This window comes from Momordica charantia (genome assembly GCF_013281855.1).
Source record: "Momordica charantia cultivar OHB3-1 chromosome 5 unlocalized genomic scaffold, Mcharantia_2.0 BLBB01000005.1, whole genome shotgun sequence".
NCBI classification, from domain to species: domain Eukaryota; kingdom Viridiplantae; phylum Streptophyta; class Magnoliopsida; order Cucurbitales; family Cucurbitaceae; genus Momordica; species Momordica charantia.
Window position 1 is genome coordinate 14,825,754 of NW_028275163.1, and position 13,256 is coordinate 14,839,009.

Sequence of the window (13,256 nt, forward strand, 5' to 3'; positions counted from 1 at the left end):
CACCGACAAGCTACTCTTGGAGTCGGGGCTACTGGACTACAACCCTCTGGTTCGTCGAATTGAAGCTTCAAGGCCGAACTCCGAGCTCGGTAAGCCGTGTTCGATCTCGACTTCAGTATTAACTTTCCTTTGATCTCTAACTTTATGCTTGTTTATTTTGCAGCAATGGTGTGCGGGTTCACTGGAAGTGTGAAGCGCAAGTCCAAGGGCCGTGCTTACGCCCTCAAGATCGTGGTGGGTACTGAACCGGTGACGCCTATGGTGCCACGGACTGAAGCTCAGGGTAACTCTGGAACATCTTCTGCAGTCCCCACCCCCGTGATCGAGTTAGACTTGTCTGGGGGTCGATCTGGTGAGAAGCGTCCAAAGGAGGAGTCCGAGGCGCTTGACGTATCTCCCCTGAAGGAGGTGAAGGGAGAATATCCTTTGAGGAGAAGGAGAAAGAAGAAGAAGACTTCCTCCTCCTCGGAGGCTGGGGCTCGTGGGACTTTGCCTACGAGCCATGCTGATTTGGTGGATCACCTCGAAGCTCGGATGGAGGGAACATCCGATTTGTGAATGCGGTTCAGGATGGAATCGTCGAGCTCCGGGGTGAAAGACCAGGTGTCCCGCATCTCGGCCTCGTGCTTGGACCGTTGTCTGAGGAGAGCATCCAAGTTCGTGAGCGATCTTGGGTCCATACTGCAGAGGACCATTGACAATGCTACCGAGGTAAGACCTGTTCTTGTGTCATTTTACTTCCCAATTCTCAGCTTAATCTAACCATCATGTTCTTTGACTTTCGCAGGCGTTTATTGCTTCCATTCATTCAGTGGTTGTGGTCAAAGCCGAACTGGATGGAAGAGAGGCTTTGGCAGCAAAGGAGAGGGAGAACTCCTCTGCTGCCTTAGAGGCTGCTACCACCATGAAGGGCGAGCTACTAAAGGCTCGTTCTGAGGTGGATATCCTGAAGGCCGAGGTGGACGCCAAGGCCGATCTCTTGAAGAAGGAAGGTGAGAAACACAAGGCCCATCTCAGAGCAGCCCATGCTATCACCAAAGGGCTAGAGAAGGAGAAATTTCAGCTCCTGAAGGAGAAGGACGACCTCGCTCAAGCTCTCGAGGAGAAGGATGCCTTGATCAGACGCCTTACTACCGAGCTGAAAGACGCGAAGGAACGCCTCACCAATGGAGTTCTGTTGGAGGAAGCCTTCAAGCAACACCCAAACTTCGATGGGTTTGCCAAAGACTTCAGCGATGCCGGCTTCAAGTTCCTGATGAAAGGCATTGCTGCCGACATGCCTCATCTTCAGATCGATCTCAGCGATCTTAAGAAGAAGTACTCTGAGAAGTGGGCTTTTGGGCCTAATGGTACCCCTGGCCCCCAATCACTGGTGGACAAGTACGTTAGGGAGCTGGACTCTGACTACTCCGATATGGAGGGAGAGGATGCCCCTAGTCAGGAGCCTACTGAGCTCGGCATGACCCAAGAGGAGGCTCCTTCACAGCAGGGCGGATCCCAGGAGGTCAACCTTCTAGGCTCCCAGGGCGAGCTGTCCTCTCACCTCGGAAGTAGCTGAGGCTTTCTTTCCTTCTCTTTTCTTTTATTTCTTTTCTAAGTTTTTTGGGCAGAGCAGCAAGGTATATAAGCCTTGGCTCTTGTCCTTTTAATTAATGAAATTGCCTTTCTCCACTTCTGTTTGTTCTTTTACTGCTTTTCCCTTAATCTTTTTAAACTTGCTTTTGTAAGCTGGAACTGATCTATGAATAATTTCCATCTCGCACCTCTTAACTCGTAAGTTTGAAGGATTGAGCGTGAGATACTTTTTCACCTCGCACCCTTAAGGTATAAAATCTGAGTTTATTTAATTGGTCTTTAATATTTCTCCTCGAACTCAGAAGTCCAGAAGATAATACTAAGCAACAATTTGAACTTCCTACATCGCACCTTTAACCTGAACGTTTAAAGGGTTGAATTTTTAGTCCATAATTAATATTCACATCGCACCTCGAACCCGTAGGTTTAGAGGACCGAATTTCCTGAACCTTCAACATCGCACCTTTAACTTGAACGTTTAAAGGGTTGAATTTTTTGTTCTAATCGATTTTGACATCGCACCTCGAACCCGTGGGTTTTGAGGATCGAATTTGATCAATTTTTGCCCTTACCTTGCGGATTTTAATTCTTATGGAGTCTGTGGCCCCCATTTAATTTCTAATCGAACTCGAAGTTATGAAATTAAATCACTCCATTTATTAAAAGTTCTGCCCCTTGAAAATTTTTACAAGCCGCTTCTAGGACTATTTTGACATTTCAGGGGTAATAGCGCTTCAAGTGCTTCGCATTCCATGGATGCGCAAGCATTCTTCCTTCCAGGTCGGCTAACATATAAGTTCCAGGTCGGACTATGCCTTTGACCTCGAACGGTCCCTCCCAACTTGGGTCAAGGGTGTCCACATGACTTTGAATTTTCCTTAAGACCAAATGTCCAACTTGGAAGCTTCGAGGTCGAACTCGGGCATTGTAATGTCTGGCCATTCTGTTCTGATACTCTGCTAAGCGCAGCTGAGCCATTTCCCTCTATTCTTCCAATAAGTCTAGGTTAAGGAGTAGTTCTTCTTCGTTCTTCGCTGACTCGTATTGATCTACCCTGTCTGTTGGTATTCCGATCTTGACTGGTACAACAGCTTCGGAGCCAAAGGTTAGCGAGAACGGAGTTTCACCAGTTGACTCCCTTGGGGTGGTCCGATATGACCATAATACTTCGGGTAGCTCATCGGCCCACCTTCCCTTTCTGGAATCCAGTCTTAGCTTGAGGCCTCGTTTTATGATTTTGTTTATCGCCTCTACCTGCCCATTTGACTTTGGATGCGCAGGGGACGAACTAAGGTGGCTTATGCCCAACTTTCTGCAAAAGTCGTTGAACTTTGCATTGTCGAACTGCTTTCCGTTGTCTGTCACAATAGTGTTTGGTATACCGAAACGGCATACGATGTTTAACCATATGAAAGATGTGACTCTGGACTCGGTAATGTGGGACAATGCCTCGGCCTCGGCTCACTTGGTGAAGTAGTCCACCGCGACAACGGCGAATTGGTTTGCCCTTTTCCCAGAGGAAAAGGACCTATGATATCTACTCCCCACTGCGCGAATAGGCACAGGGCCGAGATGGGGTGACCAGTTCGGCAGGTTGGTGGATAATATTTACGAAGCGCTGGCAGTTGTCATAGGTTTTCACAAATTGCTTTGCATCCTGCTCGACAGTGGGCCAATAGTACCCTTGTCGAACCACCTTAGTCGACAACGACCTGGCGCCTGAGTGGTTTCCACACACTCCTTCATGGATTTCTCTAAGAATGTAAAGGCCTTCTTCGGGAGTAACACACTTAAGCAGAGGCAGGGAGAAGCCACGTCGGTACAACGTTCCTTCTCGGAGTGTGAACCGAGCTGCTCTCCGTGCCATCTTCTTTTGCTCCTTCGATTCTTGTGGTGGATTTCCTTTAATGAACTCCACGATTGGGTCCATCCAAGAGGGTGATGGAGTGTCAACCTCCATCACATCTGGCTCCAAGATTGAAGGACTGTCCAAGATCTCGACCGGGACCGATCTAGCCAGGTCGGTCTCATATGCTGATGCCAATTTGGCTAAGGCATCCGCATTTGAGTTTTCAGATCTTGGAACTTGACTCACCTCGTAAGTCCCGAAGTGGGCGAGGCGCGATCTGATCTTGCTTGGATATTTTTCCATTCGGAGGTCCTTCGTTTTGTACTCCTGTTTAATCTGATTTACAATTAGTTGGGAGTCACTAAAGACCTTAATGTGGTTGGTCCCCAGTTCTTTGGCGACGCGCAGGCCTGCCAGGAGTGCTTCGTACTCGGCCTCATTATTCGAGGTCCGGAAATTAAACCGCAGAGCATATTCAAACCGTTCGCCGCCTAGTGCGAGTAAGAGGATCCCTGCCCCACACCCTTTCTCATTGGAGGATCCATGAACTTAGATCGTCCATGGTAGGTCGGCCTTGGCCAACTGGGGTGGTGGGGTGAGCTCTGCAATGAAATCGGCCACTGCTTGCCCTTTCAACGCAGTTCTTGGCTCGAACTAGATTTCGTACTCGCTTAGCTCCATTGCCCATTTCATCAGGCGCCCTGCCGTTTCTGGCTTATGGAAGATGTTCTTTAGGGGCAAGTTGGTAAGTACTACAACGGTGTGCGCTTGAAAGTATGGCCTAAGTCTCCGGGCCAAGGTGACTAATGACTGGGCGTTTATGCTGAACGCACGCGCTAAGCGTGGTAACAATTATATAGATGCAAGCGCACACCTGTCAGAGTAATATAAAATGGACGGAGTATCCAAGTATCGATCCTCAAGGACTTCTAAATAATTTCCAAACTCTGAAGTTTTAAAGAATAGTGAATGTTGAAATGAGTGATTTTTGTAAAATGGGAAGCGGTCACAAATAATGGTTTGGATTTGGGATTTGGACTTATAATAATAAAACCTAGCCCGAATTACTTCAAGTTAGCCAACAAAGAGTCAAGGACATGCTAAGGATAATATGCATTTTACTTTAGAAACTAACGACTACGCTTCTCACTTTACTTATGTCTAAGCAAGTTCAAAGTCCTAAGACATTCCCTAATATGTCTATTATGAGATATATCTTAGTTTTAGGATGGAAATAGTCGCAACCTCGGGTTAAGGTCCTATGTCTAGGCTACTTAAGCGGAACCCTTATGTCTAAGGCGCTCCTCTCCTCGGTTTAACCATTCAACAATGCAAATAAGCAACCTTTTCAGTATTGACTTGTTAAGACTTACAGTGGCCTTCTCTAAATCCTAACTTTTTGGGAAAACATGTTGAGCAATGAATGGAAAGTAAAAACACTACTTCTTAGCAAACCCTTTTTAGACATAAAAGGCTAACTATCCATAACCGGGCTAGAGACGGGAATTTAGAAAGACATATTGAAGAAAATACAGCAAGTAAAATGGTTGAATGTGGAATGCATATGTGAAAAACAAAAGTTAACTAACGGAGAGTTTTTATCGGGATTGAGAGCTTCGCCCTTCTCTTTCAAGCAAGGGAGAGTGTCACGTGCTCTTTCCTCCAAAAACACAACTCTCTAAAAATAAAGTAAAGACAAAGAGAAGATAAGCAAAGTGCTAGATTTTTATATATTTGAATAAGTAGAAAATAACTAAGTACAAATGGAAACAAAACAAAGCTCAATAAAAGAATGTAAAGTGCTCGGGATTTAAAAACCAAAAGCAACTAATGAAAGCAACTCAAAAGTACTTAGAAAGCAACAAAGAAACACTAAAAATGATCAAGAGAAGGAAGCAAGGCTTGATGAATTTGGTGGAGAAGTTGCTGGAATTTATAGCTGTGCAGAATTGGTTAGGTAGGTCCTAAAACGATGGTGAATCACCCATTTCCAACTCTTTTGACTGACCAAATCGTGCTCAAACTGATAGTGGAACACTTCTTCTACACGTATGCATCGGTTGGAACCACCAAAACCCATTGGAAGACGCGTTTCATTAAGGGCAAAGTTGGAAGAAAACCAGTTTTCTGCAGGCATCCCAGGCGCCTGGCGCCTCCCATGTAACTTTTTCGTCTTTTTGCTTCTTTTGATTAATTTGCACTCCCAAATGGTCCTAAAATGTCATAAATACAATATAAGTCATCCACAAACCATAGTATATGAATTTTGCATGAATTGGAACTCAAATGATCGAGAAAAATCCGAAACAAAGCCGAAACATAGTAAAAACAGCATCTAAAACCTTCTTTTTACGCATGTAAACAAGCGTAATCAACTAAGGCGAGGGCCAGCTTTTCCATTTCGGGATATCTGGTCTCGGCCTCCGTCATGGCTTTACTAGTGTAATAAACGGGACTCTGGCGCGCTCCCTCCTGCCTGATTAGGGCCGAGCTGACAGCGCTGTCAGACACTGCCAGGTATAAGTGGAGCTTCTCCCCTGGTAGTGGTTTTGCGAGCAGTGGTGCCGAGCAGAGATAGTTTTTCAATTCTTCCAATGCCTGTTCGCACTCTGCCGTCCATTCAAATGGTCTTTTCTTTCTTAGAACCTTGAAGAAAGGAAGGCACTTGTCCGTTGATCTTGACACGAACCTATTCAAGGCTGCAATCGTGCCATTGAGACATTGAAGCTGCTTTAGATTCTTGGGTGCTTCCATCTCGAGCACGGCCTTTATCTTCTCTGGGTTAGCCTCGATCCCACGGTTGTTTACCATAAAACCAAGGAATTTTCCCGAAGAGACCCCAAAGGCACACTTGGTCGGATTGAGCTTCATTTGGAATTTGCGCAGTACTCCAAAGCCTTCGGTCAGATCGGAAAGATGCGACTTTGACTGCTTGCTCTTGACAAGCATGTCGTCCACATACACTTCCATGTTCCGATCGATCTTCTTGGCGAACATTTTGTTCACCATCCTTTGGTAGGTCGCACCCACATTCTTTAGGCCAAACGGCATCACCTTGTAACAGTACAGACCTTGGTCTGTTATGAACGCGGTATGATCTTGGTCTAGCAAGTGCATTTTAATTTGATTGATCCAGAGTAGGCATCTATGAAAGTGAGTAGCTTGTGCCCGGCGTTGCATCCACCAGCTGGTCGATCCTCGGAAGGGGGAAGCAATCTTTTGGGCATGCCTTATTCAGATTTGTAAAGTCCACGCACATCCTCCACTTCCCGTTGGATTTTTTAACTAATACAACGTTAGAAAGCCACTCAGGATACAGAATTTCTCGTATATATTCAGCTTTTAAAAGTTTGTTTACTTCCTCAACAATTACATCACTCCTCTCCTTATTTACAGGTCTTCTTTTTTGCTTTACAGGTCGGAAAGATGGGTCTATGTTGAGGCGATGCACCATGATCTTTGGGTCGATGCCAGACATGTCCTCGTGAGACCATGCAAAGACGTCCGAGTTGGACCTGAGGAAGTTGATCAGTTCTTCCCTGTCAGTGGCCCCTAGCTTGGTTCCTATGCTTACTTGTTTTTCAGAGCTAAGCAAGGGAACGAGCTCGAGCTCTTCTGTTGGTGGGAAGAACTGCCTTTGGCCTACCCTCGGAAGGTCGTCTTGACTGGTTTGCTCTTCCAGGACACATACTGACGATCCTTTGAGCGCAGATGCATAACACTCCCTTAAAGTTTTTTGCTTACCTCGGACCGTGCCGACTCCATTAGGGGTTGAGTACTTCATGACTTAATGCAGTGTGGAAGGGACGGCCCAGAATGAGTGGATGATGGGTCTCCCGAAGATGGCGTTGTAAGCCGACCTGCCATCGATCACTACGAACTCAGCCATCTGCGTTACTTGGGTAGCATCTTGTCCGATCGTGACCGGTAGGTCGATACACCCTTCTGGGGAGACCGATTCTCCAGAGAATCCAACAAAGGGTGTTGGACTCTTTTTCAGCTGTGGCCTGGTCCACCCCAATGCTAGATATGTTGGAAGGGACAAGATATTGGCAGATGCACATCCATCTACCAGTACTCTTCGGACAAAGACGTGATCAATGAGAGGAGCGATCACAAGTGCATCATTATGAGGCAAATGAACTCCCTCCAGGTCGGAATCACTGAAGGCAATGTAGCAAGTAGGCTTCTGCTCCCTAATGATGCATACCTCGCGTCTGGCCTCGCGAGCTAGTTTCTTCCTTTTGTTTCCAGATTGGCCCCCACTGGGGCCCTCGAATATTGTGTTGATGACCGCAGGCATCTCGAAGAGGTGGCGTCCTTGAACACTTCCTCTCTTCTGTCTTCTCTACCGAGTTGGTCCTCGGCCTTCTTACGAACTTTTTGAAATAGTCATCTTGAATGAGGTCTTCAATCTGGCGCTTCAGTTCCCAGCAACTCGTCGTGTTATGGCCGTGATCGCGATGAAAACGGCAGTATTTATCTTTGTTGCGCTTTTCTAGGTCTCCTCGGAGCTTTTCAGGTCGCTTGAGGAGCTTTTCCATCCCGCTTTCCTCGATGTTTGTGAGTATCTCGGAGATGGGGATGGTGGTTGAGGTGTACCGTTCATAAGGTCGGCTCCTGCTGGGGCCGCTCTCCGACCTACGGTACTCGGTTCTGCTGACGGAAGAGGACGATCCCTTGTCTTTAGACTTAGAATCAGCCTTCCTCTTCTCTTGGTTTAGTTTCTTCTGGTCGATCTGCCTCTCAGGTCGGCCAGTTTTGGTTCGGAGGAGCTCTTGCCCATCAATGACTTTCTTTGCCTTTTTCAGAACTTCAGCGAAGGTTGCTGGAGCCTCCTCTCCGAGTTTCACGGTGAGGGTCTCATCGGCCAGGCCGGTGAGGAAGTAGCACATGGCCGAATCATCGGAGCAGTGTGCGACCTTCAGCTGCTCCTCTTGGAACCTTGTGACATACTCTCTCAGCGTCTCACCTTCCTTCTGTCTAATGGTAGCAAGGTGAGTCGCTGTCTTTCTATCGTAATGCCGAGAAGAGAATTGACTAATGATTTCCTTTCTCAGCTGAGAGTAGGTCGAGATCGACCTAGCCGGCAGTCTCCGATACCACAGGCGCGCGCTGCTGGTAAGCGCGATCTGGAAGGCGCGGCATTTTATTGCATCTGTTGCCGCTTGAAAGTCCATGAGGCCCTCGAAGACCTCAACATAGTCCTTTGGGTCCTTAGACCCATCATAAGGTTTCATTGTGGGAGTTTTGAACTTCGGAGGGATTGGAGCCTCCAAGATGTCTGAGGTGAATGGCGATTCTCCCAAGTCACCATCGTCGAACGGGCACTCTTTCTTCTCGCACCTGGCCTTGAGTGCCTCGACCTGCTCATCGAACCTGTGCTTCATCAGGTCGAACTCTTCTCTAGTGATCACAGCTTCTGGTGTCAGAGGCTTATACTTTTATTGAGCCTTGAGGTCCGAGTTCGAGAACTCTCGGGAGTATGACGGAGAGTCTTCCGGCTCCCGAGATGCTCTCTTCTTCTTTTCAGTGAGGTGCTTTCTAAGATCATTGTCCCGTAAGCTATAGTCCACCCCCTCACTATTGGGAACGAGCTCGCGGTCGCCGAGATGAAGGGATGGAACCCGTCCTTCCTTTTCTCCAGGTGCGCCTGGGACCCGAAGGGGGACGTTGTCCGATTGGCCCGCGTCGCCTCGGCGTACATTTCTTCCATCGTGCGCAACCGATGGCGCATGTCATCCAACTCGCGCTGGAGAGTAGACAAATACTCAGGGTCCGCTGTCGGATTGGCCCCTCGGGAGGCTTTCTGGAGGTCCCTCCTCGGCCACGGTTGGCTTTTGAGGGTTTAGGGTGAGCAGGGGTAACTCCTGGTTCGCATGGCGGGCCGATCTCCGTGGAAGGTCTCCCGCTTGCCCTGCTCGAACCTGATCCTCGACCGTTCTAGTGTCAAGATCTCGCTGAGGACCGTTGTCAGCGTTCAAACCCCTCCGTTCTGTCGTGTTAGCAGAGTTTGCTGGCTGCACCATCTTTGTGTATGTTTCTTAGGTCGGGATGACTTAGATTGTTTTTCTACTTTGTATTCCCACAGACGGCGCCAAATGTTTATGCAAGGGTTTGCACAACGGTTCTTCACGAATCAAGCTCGAACCCGATCTCCGATTCCGACCTGAGCACTAGGGTGGACCTGCACAAGAGGGTAAGCACTCCGACGCTCAAGTCAGTATAGATCGGACTCCGTATTTAGTTCGAGGTGAGATTCGATACCTGAGCGTGAAATGAAGCCCTCTATTTATAGGTGATGGATTTGACAGTACACACGACCGACGGTTATATGTCTTTTCTCATATCGAACCTGTCGGGTTCCGAGCAGGTCGGACCCCAGCCAGGTCAAACCTTGACGCCTATACTTAGTCTTTCATAATGGGCAAACCCGGTCTCCTCGGCAGGGCCAAGGTGGACCTTGGCAATCCCTCTTATTCAGTTTCTTCAAACACCAATAAGGGTCCTCCACGTGTCCCGGGTATGTACTACCCCTAAACAGGTTTAAATATTATTTTGGTCTCTATATTTTTAGTTTAAGTTCATTTTGGTTCATATGCTTTCAAAATTTCATCAAAATTCTTCTACCTTTCAAATTTTATTAATTTTAGTTCTGTACTTTCAAATTTTGTTTAGTTTTCTTTATACAAATATTTGATGGTCAATGGAATAAGGCTAAGTAGTGATAACTATCGGAGCTTTAGGTGCAAATGATCAAGAGTCAATAAGTTACGAAGTTATTGAGGCCTTGAGTACACAATGGCCAAGGGTCGATGCAGCAATTCAAAGAAACTCTTAAAAGTACAAATAGTCAAGAGTCAAAGATCTATATAGAAGTGTTAAATCCATGGGTACAGACAGTCAAAATTGATAGGACTCGAAATGGTAAATACTAAAGAGTTCGAAAGATTGGAAATAACTTGGAACGACTTGAAAGAGTTACAATTCAAAGAAGAGTAAGTCTTATGTGTGTCTTGTGTATGTAAGCATTCAACATTGAAACTTAGAATTTACGATTAAAATGAGCATATGTATTGTGTATGTTGACCATGTTATTGAGTAAGCATGTTGTAGTGGTTATTATGTTGGTTATGCTATGTTGTTTTTGGGTGGCTTCTCAAGTAGAGACTACTTACGTACAGTTGTTAGGAAAAAAACCTCTCACTTCTGGTGCAAGAATGAGTAGAAAATAACTTAAAAATTAAAAGAAAATACAACAATAAAAAGAAACACAAAAGTTTAAAACCAGAGAAAAACTATACCGTCCACCAAAAAAAGAAAAATTCATTATAGGGAAAATATCACAATCTCACATAATTCTCTCTAATCCCACCTACAAAAATAAACATAACTAAATAAATAATCTCTGAAAGCTTTATATCACATTCACACAGTTAGAATTAGTATATCAAATATAAATATTTATAATTTAGGTGAATAAAACTCAAAGTCATGAGCTTGTATCTTTCTAGTGTTAGTAATTTTACTCTTCTAATATTTTAAAAAATTCCGACAAATTTCACATTTGACAAGATATTTAAAGTTATAAGGCATAATATCTCAACTAAATGAGTGGTTTTGGCGGAACATTCCCCATTTAACTTATTGAAAATTTGGGATATTACAAATTAGTAATTATTCGGAAACTGTGAACCGTACGTCCCGTTTGAATAGGCTTTTGATCTTATCCGATATGAAACTTAAGCTCGAGGGAGTCTCTATTCGATGGAACAGGAGACTAAATAAACATAGTATTGGGGATCACAATCTTAATAATAAAAATGTTCATCTTAGTGTTAGAAATGTAAAATCATCAGCCTAAAGAATTACTCGACCTCCGAAGTTGGCATCAGGAGGGGTCTGGGCGCTAATGATTTTAAAAGTAGTCTATATATATATGGCTAGAAGGAGCCGATGTCTACTACTGCCACAGAATTACTCGGTTTGAGGCAATAATACAAATATATTGTACATAGCTGGAAGTGGAAGAGAGAAAGAAATGTGGCGAAATGGACAATAACACAAATACAGGGTAGACACCTGGAAGTAGAAGAGAGAATAAATTTGGTGAATATACCCAGTACTCGCAAGTTGAAGTAAATAATATTTTGATTTAAAATTGCATTAGTGAAGCGTGATTGAAGTCAATATAGAAAGTAGATTATGCTTGAATATGGCAAAACTTGATGGTTAGTATTTGTATTTTTAATTATATTTTTTATTAGTATTTCTTGTTGATGCTGATTTTTGGGGCTACAATATAGAAAGTAGATTATGCTTGAATATGGCACAACTTGATGGTTAGTATTTGTATTTTTAATTATATTTTTTATTAGTATTTCTTGTTGATGCTGATTTTTGGGGCTAAAAAAGAGATATGTTTGGACGTGAACAAGATTAGTCTCTAAATCTTACCCCACACTACTTGTGTTTAGTTGCTTGAAGCGAAGTTATTTGGGTAGAATTCAAGGAAAGAAGCCAGATGTAATTAAGATTCTCTTTTGTGTAGATTAAAATTGGAGGGTTAAACATGGGATAATACATGTAAGATTTAAATATCATTTTACCCTCCTACTTTCAATTTTTATTCATTTTAGATTCTTAAAATATCTATTTTAACCCCAATATTTTTCAAAAAGTTGCTACTTTTTTTCCCTATTTTTAATATTTAATTAATAACTCAATAGATTGATCATGTGATCTATAATTGCGATGAGTAGGCATCCACATGAAAGAGATGTTTTCAAAAAATAATTCAAACAAGCGGGTCAAGTTGGAATCAAACATAAGCAAACATGAGTCTATTTTTTATTTCTTTTTGCAAGTTGGGTTTTCGTTTTAGATTCCAATCGCATTTGAAATAGGCGCTTAATCCAAGCTTTTTGTGTCAGTTTTAGATTGCATTTGAGGGGATCGTTTGAAATGTGATTTGGGATTAATTTTTACAACAGACTGTAGGAGATAACGAGGATTAATGACATCTGATTTCTACTATTTGATTTCTAAGGCATTTCAGGTTAAATATAATAATGAATGGCTTGAAATGTAGGTGCCACATATGGCTTCGTCTTTGAAACCTTGATACCTGCACATACAGAAATCTTGCACAGTGTGGTTCATCTTTCGAATGCACTCTGATACTTAAGTTAGAACTCAAGTAGAGGCAAATAGGTATGAAGCAGAAAGAATAAGAAAGCAGGAATATCGAGAGTGAGAGGCTGCTGGAGAGTGTCCGTTGAATCTTCACAAGGAGTTGTATAGAAAAATGTGGCTTACCTTCTGTTGATGATGGAAATTTGGTCTCCTTGGTTCTCGCTAAATATGCACCCAACTCGATGAACACGGGACTGGATACCTACAAAATCGAACAACCCTAGACCGGTGTGACTTCGATCATACTAGTTCCGATGCTAAAGTCAGCGATTGGAGAATTATTGAGTGAAGTAATTAGGGTTTTACTTGCTTACCTCTAGGGTTCAGCTAGTGATTCCATTTATAGGAGATTTGCCTTCTAGAACCTTCTCGTTGGGTCCATCTATCCGTCGTCACTAGATCACAGTGATTCATGGACCGTAGTACCTCAACCAATGGGAAATGAAAGAAAGTGGGCTCAGCCAACAGGTTGAGCCCTGGTTGGAGTTGAGCTAGGGTCGGGATCTAGCCCCAGCTTGCTCGGTCTGTCGTTGGGTTTGGGCCTCTCTGGTCTGTAGAGGCTCATTTCCTTGGTTGGATCTAATACCATAACAGTTGCCCTCACTCTCAAGATGATGCTCTTCCGGGCGTCTGATCT

At 44.3% G+C, this 13,256-nt stretch overlaps 2 protein-coding genes across 2 annotated transcripts; both read right to left on the reverse strand.

Annotated features, from left to right (window-relative positions):
* Positions 1-2,559: 2,559 nt before the first annotated feature.
* On the reverse strand, positions 2,560-3,535 carry LOC148211406 (uncharacterized). Its single transcript, XM_088124406.1, has 2 exons — positions 3,139-3,535; positions 2,560-2,933 (listed from the first exon to the last, which is right to left on the reverse strand). Exons 1-2 carry the CDS (start codon positions 3,533-3,535, stop codon positions 2,560-2,562), a joined length of 771 nt encoding a protein of 256 aa, XP_087980532.1.
* Positions 3,536-7,211: 3,676 nt separating this feature from the next.
* LOC111021344 (uncharacterized) lies at positions 7,212-7,727 on the reverse strand. Its single transcript, XM_022298265.2, has one exon. The coding sequence runs from the start codon at positions 7,725-7,727 to the stop codon at positions 7,212-7,214; it is 516 nt and encodes a 171-aa protein (XP_022153957.2).
* Between the last annotated feature and the right edge of the window lie 5,529 nt (positions 7,728-13,256).